Source organism: Haliotis rubra, unplaced genomic scaffold, assembly GCF_003918875.1.
Source record: "Haliotis rubra isolate DU_JTF1 unplaced genomic scaffold, ASM391887v1 Scf620, whole genome shotgun sequence".
Lineage (NCBI taxonomy): Eukaryota > Metazoa > Mollusca > Gastropoda > Lepetellida > Haliotidae > Haliotis > Haliotis rubra.
The window spans coordinates 239,058-255,192 of NW_025767325.1; the positions used below are offsets into that span (position 1 = coordinate 239,058).

Sequence of the window (16,135 nt, forward strand, 5' to 3'; positions counted from 1 at the left end):
GCAACAGCATCATCTTTCCACCATGTCTCGTGGACTCAGTGTCTACAAACATTAGTCATCAAAAATAGTATGCACGCTTAATTTCTCCAAATGTACAACCACAACACTAAACCATGTTACAGTTGCATATTCATTGGACATTCCCTTATTGTTACAGCATGTCTGTGAAATTCAAACATATCCTCTCTTTAACATGGTAATCAATTCATCACATGTATAATAACATTAATGTATCACACGGCACACACCCTTGGTATGGCACAATCTCAGCAGTAAACCCTGGGCTTACTGCCAACACCAATAACTCCACCAAACTGACCAGATAGTTTCTCATTTCCTTGCAAGCATGTATGATCAAACACAGAGTGGTCTTTTTCCATATAACAAGGTAAATCCTCTTGCCTGGCCTCTGGAGACATAAAACAAGGTATGGGCGCTCTGGAGATGCAGTGATCATGTGCCTGGCTGTGTTTTATTAATTATTGGTCATTGCCAAGACTGATCAAGTGTAAAATGAATGGTGATTTGAAGGCAAAGTGACAGATGATCAAGCATTTTCAAAAACCATAGAACACTATAATTCAAAATTTTAAATACATCTGACATATTAATTCCAGTGTAAATGTGACATTATTGACATGTATCAGTAGATACTGGAAAATGTTATTTTTTCTAATTTTACTTTTTCATCAATTAGACTGCAAGGGTGGGTCTGAATTTATCTGATGTTACACCTAGATTACATATTGGTCTTCAGGGACCCATGCTTGTCATAATACATGACTAATAGGATCAGGCTTACTGGTTGATGCAGGGCATCATATTCCATCAGTGTAAGTCAAAGCTCATAGCATCAATCACTGGATTGTTTGGTCCAGATTCCATTATTTATAGTCTGTAGTCATACACTGGAATGTTACTAAGAGCAGAGTAAAACAAGGAACAATTAATCCCAGGGCTCCAGATAAGGGCCGTAATGGCGTATGTACGGATAAAAAATATGCATGATACGGTAGGAAATAATTTAGAAACAGTAGCAGATACGCACCACAGCAGTGGTGTTTTGTTTTATTGTTTGTATGTATTGTTTTATTGTTTTTTACCTGTTTACACAAGAGTAGCAATGCCGTGGTGCATATATGAAACAAAACACAAGATCACATACTCCATTAAATTCAATTCAGTACTCTAAAAGTTTTTCCAGTACTCCTTTATTTAAAAAATAAGGAGTACGTACTCCTGATGTTGAAAAATTATCTGGAGCCCTGTAATCCTCTAATGTTGCAGTATTTTGAAGGCAATGTTTTGTGGGTAGTCCTCCTCTATCACTGAATGAATTTTTCATTATTCTTTTATGGTTGTTCCAACACTCAGACATGCATGTTTGCTGTTGAACACTGCATGCTGCAATATTCTGGCAGTATGGTGGCAACCTGTACATTTAGTCTGTACCAGGCAAACCAGTGATTGATATTATGAGGAATGATCATCATGATCATCATGATCAAGTCACCAGTCTGATGATATGATTCACTAAGTTACTTCTAGCAACAAGCAGAAGTTGATAAGTTACTATTCTGCCCCAGAGTCCTAAATCCCCACATGACTAATGCAGTTGTAACAGTGTCCAAGATTATGATGGAAGTCAACCTTATAGTAGCCCTAATATTAACTAATAAGTGAGTCTCTTGATTCAAATTCCATCTAAAATCAAAAGGACCTGGAATCCCAACTATTTTCGACACTGTGTAACAGATTCTCATCTCAATGAACAACGCCCCTGTAGGTAGAGTGCTTCTTGAGACGGTTTCTGACATTTGTCAACAATAAACACTTCATGGCAAGATCCATAAATAACATAACAAGGGTAAACCAAACAATCCCTCTGGCTTCCATGAACATCAACCAATATTATTGTTTAACATCAAACAATATTACTGCAAAGTAACCAGTCTGTCAGCACAGAAGACTGGCCAGTGCCACAGGGAACAGACACAGTGAACAGCAAACACATAGATCCATGGCAGGTCAAAGTCTACCCTATTAAGTGAGATGTTCTTCAGCATGACAAATTCTTATTGTGCTCATAAGCAAGAAACATCATCACCTGCACAGAGGTGTCACTACAATGGACATTATCCTTGCATGTTTTGTTTTTGTTTCTTTCTTTGTTTCTTGCTCAATACCGAAATCAGCAATATTACCACTATGTAACGGCAGTCTGTAAATATTTGAGTCTGACAATCCAGTGACCAATATCATGTGCACTGACTTGGACAATTGGGATATGATAACATACATGAACCATGTCCAAGATATCTTTATGGATTAAACTTCTTTTTTAATTTCTCTCACGACATTTCGAGACCATTCCAGGTCCCTTCATCAGTTCACCTGATGAAGGGACCTGGAATGGTCTCGAAACGTCGTGAGAGAAATTAAAAAAGAAGTTTAATCCATAAAAATATCTTGGACATCAATGTACAACTTCTAAATGCCACTGAAAGACATCATACATGAACCAAGTCAGCAAGCTACACCAGCTGCCCCTGTTAGTTTCCTCGTACAAGCATGCCTTGCTGATGACTACATCTAACCCAGATCTTCATGGTTATGTTCTCTTGTACCATGATCTGCCTGAAAGTGAGTGTGTTCAACTCCATTACTCATGTAACTGAATGTCAGCATAACTTACAATGACAGCCTCACTTGACCTTATTCTTCATGTAAAACCATGTGGCATGTTATTTGATAAGAGTTGTGTCATAGAACAGCTAGACTGTAAAGAAATCAAGTGTGGAAAAGAATATTAAGGAAAATAATCCAATCGACCAAGTCACTTTTAATGACCAGCTTAGGTTGCCACGGACATTACAAAACCTTGAATCACACTTTGGATTTTATTGTATGGCTTGGTGTTGACCTAGAATCATAATCAGACCCAGTTTCAAAATCCATGAGGATTAGGAATTGCTGAAGGAGGCAACTCCACAGTGCTGTATCACAAGAATGCCCATTCAGTAAATTGTTTTTAGTTAAGCCTGAATTGAGCTTCATGGCAAAAAGCAGAAAGCAGCTTTTAAATATGGCATTTTGTTTCCACAATGATTTTACTTAGATCAAAATCCATGCTAGCTGGCACAGTAGATTTAAATATTAGTCAGTGAGCGAGGGTTTATCGCCACTTTGAATCGTATATTGGCATGGCAACGTCATGTGGGAGGAAAGCCGGAAGTAATGCAGGTTTCAGACATAGAGCACTTTGATGAAACCCACAAACATAGCATGGTGCAGACAAACCTAGAAACACATACATGGTGAGCCAGGATTCAAACCTACAATAACAGGTTCTGGCATGCTGTAGGGATGCAGCTCTGCACAGTGAATTGCTGCATGTTAGAGCAATAAGGGCCTGTCCACTCATTAGATATGAGAGTCCAGCTATTTCTGAACATCCCCAGTGAGTAAATTCATCGTACACAGAAATGTTAGAGTCTACAAAATATCTTGCAAAGTTATCATACACCTGCTTGAAACCTGTCAAAAGTCAACGAGATCACGAGTGAAATGTAAGCTGAGGTATCGGAGTGTTACACCCTCTTCCCTCTTGGTCTCAGCACTCCTTTGTTTCTTGTCTGAAATCTCTAGTATGATTTGTTGATTCAGTCCATGTGTGAGAAAATGACGGTTTACTGGATTATGAAATGTTTGCAGTTTTTGCAGCCTGAATTCTCAAAACAATATGATTCATCTTGACTATAATTAACTATAACTATTAACTATAACCAAGGAGAGATGGTTAATCATGACCTAATTCTCCACCTCATCAAAATACTGTCACCCTACTTCCCTTTAACCATTTTACATTTACCCTAGAACTTGTAGAATTTCACAAATGTTTGTATGCAAACAATATTCCAAAATACCCTGTTATAGTAATAGAACCTTACTGAACATCCATCCACACAGGGGTTCAGATAATCCTTTGATCAGCATCAAGAGCATTGATGTAAGCAACTGTAATACAATGACATGTATCAACCAAGTCAGCCAGCCTTACCACCCAATCCCAATAAGCCCATCTAATGACAAGCATGGTTTGCTGATGGCCAATTTGTTTGGAAGTGAGTGAATGGGTGAGCTTAGTTTTTACGCCACTTTTAACAATATTCCAGCAATATCACAGCAGGGGGACACCAGAAATGAGCTTCACACATTGTACCCACGTGGGGAATCGAACCCGTGTCTTCAGCGTGATGAGAGAACTCTTTAACCACTAGGCTACCCTACCACACCTTCTTTGTAAAAGGCAAACCAGTGACTGACATTGGGAACAATGATGCAGTTCATCTGATATGATGACACACTCAAGTCACCAAGCCCGACAACTCCATCCTGGTGGGCACCTGTTCAATTCTAGAGTCTCCATGGGGCAAAAACACATCCTGTGAAGATGACAACCCTAAAGGCTTCAGCTTCAATTGGCTGATGGAAAACCACTGGCATGTGAAACAACTGTTTATGAAATGCAATGTTTTCAGCACTCAAGATCCAGGGAAAGAGGGTGAGTGTGTTGAGTGTGATGAGCAAGGCTAAGATGCAGACAAGCAGGAAAAATTAGATGAAGATAAGAATGGAATTGACAACAAAATGCAACTTACTTCTTGCTTTGTGCGCTTTCTTTGAAGTAGGCTGCCATCGGATTTCTGTCATGTCATTACTGAGTGAGAAGAAGCGGTGGTACTGACGACTGTTGGACCGCACCTTTATCAACTCACTGCCATTTTGCATGTACGCCAGGCAGTCCTGGGCTGAAAACACAAACAGGCACTGTTACCTCATTATGTCAGTAATTACCATATTCAAACATTTACTGAAAAAGCATAGCAATCATTTCTTTGCATGTTTATTTGTTGTTTGACAACACAATCAGCAACATTTCATCTATATATCAGCCATTTGTAAATAATCATGTCTGGACACCCAGTCCTGTTACTGACATCATGATAATACGATGACACCTTACAATGACAACCAAGTCAATGAGTGTGTTAATTGATCCATTTACTTGGCAGTTTATTACCATGGTTTATGATCATGCTGGGGGCGAGTTATAACCCTGATATAGCATTTAATATTTCACTGAACAAATTCACAAATACATGTAAGTGGGGAGTGAGGTCTCTTCTCTGGGTTGAACCCTCAAGTTAGCAATGTGCATACAGTGCATTACAAAACAAGCTCCCGTACTAAAAGGATGACACCTTCACTTCCATGCTCATCATACAAGGCAAGTTAATGGATTCAGAGGTCAAGCCAGTTGACTTGGTTAATTACATGTCATTATACCACTCAACTGGTTACAAGATTTACCATGCCATGATTGAATTACTCTGTGCAGGGCTTTCTCGGTTAAAGGCTGGTTGTAAGACAAAGAAATACTGGACTGGTCAGTGGGGACCTGGTTGGTTGCAAGTGACCCCATGTTGACAGCATGGGATGTTGATGTACATAAAATACATTACTGGTTTGTGCGGTGCAGGCTGGTCCAACCCCAATAACTGTTGAGGGTTTAACAGGAAGCTAATGTCATTAGCCTCGAGGTAAAGAACACATAATGTTTCACTGTGAGGACCTTGGTTGCTTAGTTCATACATGGGCATGTTGGTTGTCGAAGGCATGATATACTTTCTGTATATCAAGAAATTTATGACTCATATAGACTTATGTTGACTCCTATATTAAAACGTTTCATGATATTAATGTGCGTAGAACTGGGTGCCGTTGTATAAATGATCTTAGCACTGAGGTGATTGTAACTCCCATTCATTAATACAGACTTACGACAGTGGTAACGCTAAGGTGGCTTCAGCACCCTGTATTTAACCATACAATCTGATCAGCACACAGGTGTAAACTTGGTAAGAACTTTGGTTGAATAATATCATTTGTTTTCTTCAAAAACTTAACTTCATGTGCTTGACATGAAATCAAAACTGGGATATTTGAATAGCGCAAATTGAAATTAGGGGGATGCAGCTAACAACAAAGATTTCAGGTTACAAGTGTTGTTACAATCCTTTGAACATAAATGAGTGTGTTATGGATTCATCATGAGTGCTTCTGCTTTCGTTTTCATAGTGGTGTAATGTTTTGATTGTAATTAAAAATCATAACCAGTTCAGGAAGAACAAAGACACCTTCATGCACTGTGACTGTCATAACAGCTTGATCAACAAACTGGCTACACTTGACCCAGAACTAAGTCAGGACCACTGTCTAAATAGAAGCACTCGCATAAATTGCTTAATTTATTATAAGCTTTGGTATATATGTCATTGCCATAAATTGTACAGTTAAGACCTATACACATTGTTATTTGCAAACATAAGTGGTTCCATTTCTCTGAAATAATGTGTATAATATCGTCTGTAACAATGTTTAGTGATGGGTGTAACATACGTACTGATTATCTCCCATTTTAAACCTGTCTACAAGAAACAATAATGCTAATTAATTAAATACTGTAGTTGCCAATAACATTAGTATGGTCTGTAAATAATTGAATCTGAACTAGTCAATCCAGTGACTGACATCTTGTGCAGCAATCTGTACAATTGGGATTCGATAACATACATCCACATAGTCAGCAAGTATGACCATTGGTCCCATTAGTCGTTCTTACAGGAAGTTAGGTGACCTGTAAATGAACAGTGGCCAGGCACACCTGTGGTTGACAACACAAACAACAATATCTGTTGTTAAGGCACAGTGACACACAATCAGCCAAGTCACACCTGACATTCCCATTGTAATCAATAACAATCCTAAATATACAGTCAACAAACATTCCATATAACACTTCAGAATAGAGTCCAGCATAAGGAAGTAAAACAGTTAACAATGACCATGGTCGGCATATATCTGAAATACTGCTGCATCATACAAACAAAAATACATCAAATGACCAAGTCAAAGTCAATTTGTCATAATACCTCGGTTCCATTTCCACATTGCAATGTCCTAATGTCCCCGCAGGATGTAACCCTGTCCCAGCACACACTAGATATAAGTGCAGACCTATGTCACCTGTATATTCACCCCAAGTGACAGGGGCTGGTGACAACATTGTTGTCACAACACCGTGTGCCATGCCTCGTCGGAGTGCATACCTGGCCAGATTGTATTGAAGCTTACAATTGAACTTAACCTGCATGGATATTCACAGCAATATATATTGTAGGGAAGTAAACATGTCCAGTGTTATCTGCCTTATAAACACAATAATAATGTGTGGTTTTATTTTTTATTGTGAGGGTTTTTCCCCAATAACTTCCTATGTGGTGAAAGTCATAGCAGCTTCCTGGTGCATAATGGAACTTCTGAATGACACTTGTGAAACTTTGACAGGCAAACTTTTCCTGTATAGATAAGTAGAAAATCATTATCAATGCAACAATGAATAAATACAGCTGTTTCATTTCACCATTGTAAGTTAAGTTTATAGGGAGTCAGTTTGTCATGAGCGAGTCATTCAGTTTTTCTTCACCTTTGATATTCTTCACCTCTGATATATTTTTAAGCAAGAAGTTTATACAAAATGTTTTGTTTTCTTTTGGATGAGAATTCACCTGACTGCAAAAGTGAAGTTCATAAAGCATATGATTATGAAGACTGACTGACTGAGTTTGATTTTACACCGCTTTTAGCAATATTCCAGCAACATCACGGCGGAGGACACCAAAAATGGCCTTCACACATTGTACCCATGTGGGAAGCATATGAAGAACATGTTTCGATGTTCAAATGTTAATCACAGGAAATAAACAAAGACAGATTACTTCCATATTCCTACAGAAAACCCTGTGAAATCCCAAGCATGAATATATATAGAACTGTTGTTTCTGATAATTTTAACACTTTGAATGTATGTCCTTGACTGAATATCCTCACTGTGACCCATCGTAAAGACAGAGACTATAACTTCCAAACTACCGACTCGACATACATCAACAAATTGACTTTACTTCTGTTTTCTATTTATTCCACACATCATTATAATCATCTTTGAATCATCAGTCAAGGGATATATGATGATGAATATATCATCTCCACAGACCGACAACTTTGGAAATCTTGCGGCTGAGTCGCCAATCAGGTTCATCGGCCGTTTTGTCTTCCTGTAACTAAATGTATCACAGTCACTGCGATTAATGACTCTAACATAAAATACAGACAATTGTTATGTAGGAACAATTGCATGAAAATGGCTGCAAATAAGCTCCAGAAGAAACGGACCCAATGAACTCACAAAAGTTTCATGGATAGAAATTGATCTTCAGAAACCCACATTCATCACAGGAGATGACAAACAGGATCAGGTGGTCGATGCATATCATTGGTAGATGTAAGCCATCATAGTCCAATAATGAAGATCCACACCCATATGGTCATTCAATAGGATTGTCTGGTTCAGAGCTGATTACCTGGAAATCGCCATCATACTACTCGGTATCATGTGCAAGTAAACAAACAAACATGACTAGTACAAACTGGCGAAGCTCTCTGAAACTCCTGGCACTAAGGCCTTTTGATGCCTTTAGAAGAAGCCCACTTGATTACAGAAAACACTAAAACACTTTTGAAACTATCAACAAACACAGGATATTTTTTAAAACTCACCATGCAGACTCCAAGAAAGAAGATTAAGACACATCATCATACGTCATGCTTTTCCTAAACTGCTATACAACTTGCAACAAGAATGCTTGATGCAAAACATTGCAGTATGTACCCTAAACCTTCCCTGAATTTCTTGTTTGATGGCCATACTAGTTATGGTAAAAACAAGTACCATCTTTTTACATCTTTTGGTATGACATTACCAGGGGACCAAACCACTGAACTTCAGCTCTCCAGGCAGGTGCTCTGGCTACATCAAGGAGGCATTCAATTACCTCAAAATCCTGGTGACCTCTCTTTCTGATTCCCAAAATAATTCTTTAAAAAATACCAGACATATTCAGGAACAAAATGACCTTATGATATATGTGACGTAAGCTGGCACATGTTCAATAACACATGCAAGGTTGTCATGCATACTAACATCTTGCTTCCAATATCTGACACTACTTTTATTCACACTTCATTAAACAAATACAAAAGCCCAGCTCACATACTCCTGGAGAACTAAACCCACCATGCATGTTATTAGAAATCAGCACCAACAATAACAGTGTGTTAACAGTTCCTCTCAGTATGCCCCTGCAGTCCAAACACTCCTAAACAACCAAAAGAACGACCAAACTAACACAAGTGTCCAAGTCGACACAAGTATCCATGGTAAGCCTGACGATTTCTGAAATGATCACCCATCAGACAGACATTAATAGAACCTCTCCAATCTAGGACATGAATCCTGTTATGTTCCTGGCAGCAGTCATGGGTGTAAACCCTGAAAGCTTGTATCTGATCCATCAGCTGGAGCTTGGACAAAACACTATCTGTTTCAGACAGTGTTGTGTTGGAGGGACTGTATTCTCAACACCCTGAAAACTTTCCAAACTATGTTGTTCTAAAATGGTTTTTTAAAGGAAATTTCATTTCCATTTCTGTAAGTCTCCGTGGTACCCACAGATAAAAGGTTAACAATAATTCAGACAGATCATTTATGACATAATTGCAACTCATAGAACATTACAGAGGTTAACTCATTCACAAATCAGGGCAGGGGGGAAGCCCAGTGGTCCAAGTGTTCACTTCTCATGGTGATGGCCCAGGTTTGATTCCACACAAGGGCATAAAGTGTGAATCCACTTCCATGTCCTGTGTCATGATGGAATATTGCTCAAAGCTGCATAAAACCACTCCTTTACCTCATAAAAGCGAGTGCATTGTGTTAGATGCTGCTTTGGACTGTCTCCCTGTACACCATGGTCCGCCATCTTTATGTTGGAAGACTGACTGACTGAGTTTGGTTTTACGCTGCTTTTAGCAATATTCCAGCAACATCACGGCGGGGGGACACCAGAAATGGGCTTCACACATTGTACCCATGTGGGGATTCGAACCCGGGTCTTCGGCTTGACAAGCCAACGCTTTAACCACTGGGCTACCCCACCGCCCCTTATGTTGGAAGAAATCCCTCAGTAATGTAGGCTGTACATGACTCTACTTCAGTGAAGCTATGGTGAGCATTGTAATGGTGTCAACAAACCATGCATCAAGTGAGTGAATGAATGAGTATGGTTTTACGCCACTTTTAGCAATATTCCAGCAATATCACGGCGGGGGGACACCAGAAATGAGCTTCACACAGTGTGTCCATGTGGGGATTCGAACCCGGGTCTTCGGCGTGATGAGCGAACGCTTTAACCACTAGGCTACCCCACCGCCCCCAAACAGATTGAAACAAGCACAGGATCCTGACACAACAAAGGTATGCTATCCGAACTCATGAATTCTACAACTCAACCAGTGAACACACAGTTCATAGTTGCCCCAGACTCTCCTCATAAAGTCCATCCACTTACCTATCCAGCCTTTCAACAATGGTAACTCAAAACGAACACTTTTCCGTTTCAATGACATTTTGTCAAGACGCTGCTTCACGTAAGACTGTCTTCACTATGTCCTCTTGCTCATAACACTATGAGAGACTTAATGATTATTGTACATCTACTGTGACTTGACCAACACCCCACCCTAGATTCCTTGCTCATAATGCTGTCCAGAGTAATTAGGCAAGAATGTGCATGCGGATAATTCCAGGCACCATTAGACAGTACCACACCCAGAGAATCAAGTCAAGGAATGAGACTGCATCATCATCATCATCATCATCAATAAGAGAGACGGCAACAAGCAACTGCTTCCCTATGTAGTAGTTGTACATTTTTTTTAGTTTTGAAAATCTGTGTTTTCAAATGTCGCCCTTTGTTTTACAAGAATCAATGAATATTTTCTCCAGTTTTCTGCTTGTAATAAACTACACGAGCATTTAGTCTTCAAAATTGAGTTATCCTTGTCAAAACATTTGTCAACAAAAGATAAAATAACATTTAAATGGACCCCCAGAACAATGCTCGATTTCATAACTGAGGCAATCTAAATTTGATGAATCACTGTAGATTTCAGTTGGATTCACGTTATTTTTTCATTTTATTCCCTTTGGTATGGAAGACAGACAAGTAGGAAACTTTCACTTAAATTTAGAGCTGAAAAATCATCCATATCAAACTTATGTTTTGCCACCATTTTCATTTGGCATGTTCACTAAACAGGTTCCATGTTGAAAAGGTGCAATAAGGAATGCTTTCAATGGAGATTTGTAAACAGCAACCCAGTCATGAAGGCTGCGTTACAAAAGACAGAATGAACAAATCATTTCAGTACAAGTGTTCTGATGCTCAGCTTTCATCTTTTTTTCATCCCAGTGGTTGATGGCATGAGCAACAATCGGCAGGTGCTCATTTTAATCTCACGTGTCTTTTTATGGTAATGGGGACCTTCTTGTTCTGTAGAAGACTGACAGACTAATTATGAAACGTAACAGTCATATTAAGCACCTATTTTAACCAACCAACTCATCTTTTACAAACTACTCACCAACGAGTGAGTATCAGGTTTTCTTCACAATTGGCAATATTTCATCAACATCAAGACACAGTCTACATAATGAAGCCCTGAACAAGTGTTGATGAGTGAATCCATTAACTACAAAGTTTGTTTGTTTTTTTGCTTAATACATCAACCCATGAAGGCGGTCATCATCAGTCAGCAAGCCTGACCACCCGATGATGTTTACTTAGTTCCTAGACATGCTAGGCTTGCTGAAGATGAATTTTACACCAAATTTTCACAGGTGGTAACTGCTACTTAACAATGAGGTGTCAATACAAGAGCCATCACTGTCTATTTTGCTGAAACTTTCTCCAAAGTTTTTATGTAAAAACAAGTAAATATATGTAATATTAGTATTATTACTAGCAAGTATACCATAGGTCTAAACTTGGACTGCAGACTTGTTGCTGAAGATGAACATGTGCATTTACAAAGAATAGTATATTACAATTATTATTCTTTCCCACGTGACAGAGAAGTCATGACCTAGAAACTTGTTTCATAGATACGTTGAATAAACTTCCAACAACAGGCAGTAACACAACCCATCTTTCAGTATCTGAAGTCAAAGAAATCAAAATACTAGAACAATGAGGCAATAAAACTGAAATCCTGAGGAGATGGATTTAACGCTTCTGTTAGCGGCTTTCCAGTTACATGGTAGGTCAGACTAATATGAGAGGAAAGCCTAAAGTGATGCGGGTCTCAAAGCATGTGAATGGTGATGACAAACCGTAGAAACATATTTGGAACAAACAAGATTCAAACTCAAAATTGAAGGTTTCTGAAATCACCAAGGGACCTGTCAGGCAAACCTGACACTGTCAGATATTGTTACATTGGTTGTAATGGACTGCTCAGGGATACTGTTAAATACAGGAGTGTGGAGGCCCATATCTACAGGAATACGAGCACGCATGTCCAGTATGTCCTCACAGAACACCATGTAATATTGGCTGCTCTTAAGATAGGAAATAGTACACACATGAATAATTTCCTGTAAATTAGCTGTTCATATCACACTGTGCAACAAATCAGTTGTCTTGTAAAAGTGATTAACACCGTGGATATCAAATATTTATTCATCGTGTCTATTTCAAATAACAGCATCATGATGAGAATAAGGAAATCTCTAGAACAAATATCTTTTGGTGAAAGCTGATATGATGATGCCTTGCATGTTTCAATCTCATTTGTTTCACTAATACTGAAACATGGTGATAGCTGTATTATATTTTTTAACATGGCATTTGGCAACCAATTATTACATTAAATTGAAATTCATGAGAATATTCCTACTTCTTATCTTTCAGATCTAATGGAATTGCCACTTATTTGAATTCAAACTGAAAAGTTGAGTTTTTTTCAAATAGACTAATGCCAGGTGAAACTAAAATTTATAACATATTTGAGATTCAGCTCTATTCTCAAGCCTTTTTATCTGTTGATACACGACTTCAAGAACCATTAAAATCACCCTTCACAAAATTCTATGATGACAATCATCACACAAATCGAGCACAAAATGAAACCAATTTGATTTATTACCTAGCCAAATACCCCAAATATCATCCCTACAAAAACACACAGATTTCAATTAAGATTTGTCGCAGCTAAACAGCCTAGAACACCAAATGTCACGTGCTTTACGGAGTTCACCTCAAACATACACACTCTCTTCAACAACACTGATGGCCTGGAGTCAATTGCCACAAATGCAGAACTCTATCCAATTACTTCCACTGAAAACGCTATGGACAATAAAACAATCAAATAATCTTCCGAATATACTTGGAATCTTGCCTACAGTTGTTAGAACTAGCTACCTCACTCTGTAACTACCTCTGTAAAGCTGGTGTAGAGGAATATCTGGACATAATTGTTACTTTATTATGTACAGTTTCAATAACTACACATGAAATACCAGCATTTATTGCTATAGTAACATGTGGAGCTGTTTAATTGTTGATCTGCTTAGTTTATTCATCTTTCAGGCTTCATATTAAATGCTAATATTTAGAAGACAGGAGATTATGGCAGTTTTAGTATCAGGATGAAGGATCTCTGTGAGTGATCATTTGTTGTTTTAACCCCGCACTCAGTACCATTTCAGCAATATGATTTTGGCTGTAAATAATCGAGTCTGGACAAGACGATCCTGAGATTAACAGCATGAACAAGGATCAATGCACATGGGATATGACCACATGTAAACAACCAAGTCACCATGGCTTATTAATCGACCCATTTAGTTGCATCTAATGACAAGCATGGGTTGTTGCTAGGGAACAATTACTTACTGAATCCCCACATTACCACAATCTAAAGGAGCCTAAGCAACTCAATACTCAGTGGTATATCACTATCAGAGTTATGTCCCTTAGTCCTGCCAGGATACGATTATGTGTTCAAATCTCATACCAGCATGAGCTCCTTGGTTTGGGATCACCATAACAATACTTGTGAGAATCATCAAAGTGAAAAACATCTGAGAATTTCAGAGAATTTTGCAAACTGTTGAGACAAACTGATTTTCAGCTGACCTGCCATCATGTAACAACAGTTAAACTAAACCTAACTCACTCCCTTGCATTTCCATATTATTCCATATATAAGTTTGTGTCAAATGTTCTTAAGAAGGTTACAATGTTTTGGTCACAAGATGACAAGGAATATTCCACTGAAACACAAGGACACACGAGGACTATGGCATTGTCTGGTGGTTAATGAGTGTGCTTCTGGTTTTTAGTAGTATTGCGGTAATATCATGGCTGGGAACACTAGAAATATGCTGCACCCTGTAAACCCATGCGGAGCGAACACAATAACCACTGAGCTACCTACTGTCCTCTTAAAATTAAATTTGATACTGTGAACAAATCATTAGTATACAGGAGCGTATATATGGATCACGGTTTCCAGGAAACTGCAGACAATATTGATATGTATCTATTATTGTAACAGCTGGAGCTTCCAGTAGGAAGACTATCATATTTGCGCCATGCATATATCATCTTTTTCCAGGCTGTGGTTGAATTTTTTTCTGAACCGATGACAAACAAGACAAGACTCCCTGTGTAAACAATGTTTGCAATTATCTTGTTATTCTTCTCCTGAGTCGACCTCGCTTTATGGCAATCATCATGGTGGATACAGCTGACACAAATCTATTTGGATAAGTGGTGGGATGAAGGCATATATTATTCCATGAACTTTACAAATTCAAGCTGACTCATATATTTGATATTGATATCAAATGGGTGGTAGAGTAACCCATTGACCTGTTCAGTGGCGACAGCTCTTTGTAACCTCCCCAATAATCAGGGACAGCTACCTCAAGAATGATATCACAGAATGGGGATCTAAGGTTGTCAGATTTTGAAGATGGGTCTGGTTTGTATGTTCTTGATAACTGTTCAGACATTAAACTTGTCTCATGTGTTTCTTCAAATCCATCACTCAAATAATATAGTTTGTTGAAATTTAACATGACATTGATACCAATATGATAAAATAAACTCACTGTAGGTCCCCTAATTAGGTTATTTTCTTTAATAAAGCAGCTTTTCATTACACTGAGTGAACAGAAAACAAGAGTTTGTTTTTGAACACCCACATTCACCTTTACTTAATCAAATCTGGACCACGCTGGGGTAAGATAAAACCTGAATGACAACAGAGCTTGACCACCCATTATGTATTGAATCAATTCTTGTAAAAAACAAACATAGGTTGATCTAGAATCCCCTAGAAAGACTGCCATTAGACATTGGCAACACTTTGTTATAAAAGATATCAAAAGTATTCCGATCAAGGAGAACTAGATTTGTTCAGATGAACGCATGCAGGAGTAAAGACCACACAAAGTGCATAGATAATATAACATGTCAAAAAATCTGGTTTCAGTGGTTTTCAGAAAAGATTTTCAAATATTTGAAGGTGATTTCAATTATTTCTTGTTTTGAAATATAAATAATACAAACAATACAAACATATATGGAGACATCATGCCAGCTCCTGGACAGAAGAGTTTCATTGGATTTTAGAAAAGTAAAGTCTTTTTCACTCATTTCAGCCATATTTAAAAACCTGACAATGTCAGACGCCCAAATTTACGTGTTAAAGAAAAAGAAATGTGACAAGATGTCAGCAATTTGTACATGTCTGATAACATTCCTAGCAAGCTAAAAATGGCTGTTGTCATTAGTAACCTCATCCCTTAAACTAAGAAAAATGGATTCTGGCCAAAAATATCTAATGAAAGAAACTAGTTTTCTGTACTGTATCATCAGCTCACCAGTGACCAAAGGGAATCCTGGGAACCTAAAAGGTCTACAGTATATGTGAATCTTAAGACTCCTCAACCTCTAAACTTTAACATAAGGTTATGGCAAAGACACCTTGATTGTCATACTGAATTTCAAACACTACATGATATCTATTCTGTCATGACTTTGTGTATCAGCTAAGCCCTTATAAAGATGGAATTATACTTAAGATTTATAACGCCTCT

At 38.2% G+C, this 16,135-nt stretch overlaps 1 protein-coding gene across 1 annotated transcript in view; it reads right to left on the reverse strand.

Annotated features, from left to right (window-relative positions):
* Window positions 1-16,135, reverse strand: part of LOC124256235 (inactive phospholipase C-like protein 2) — a 222,722-nt gene that overhangs the window by 129,192 nt on the left and 77,395 nt on the right. Inside the window, 1 exon segment of the mRNA XM_046690208.1 lies at window positions 4,662-4,811. Within this exon segment, the coding sequence (XP_046546164.1) occupies window positions 4,662-4,811 (150 nt within the window).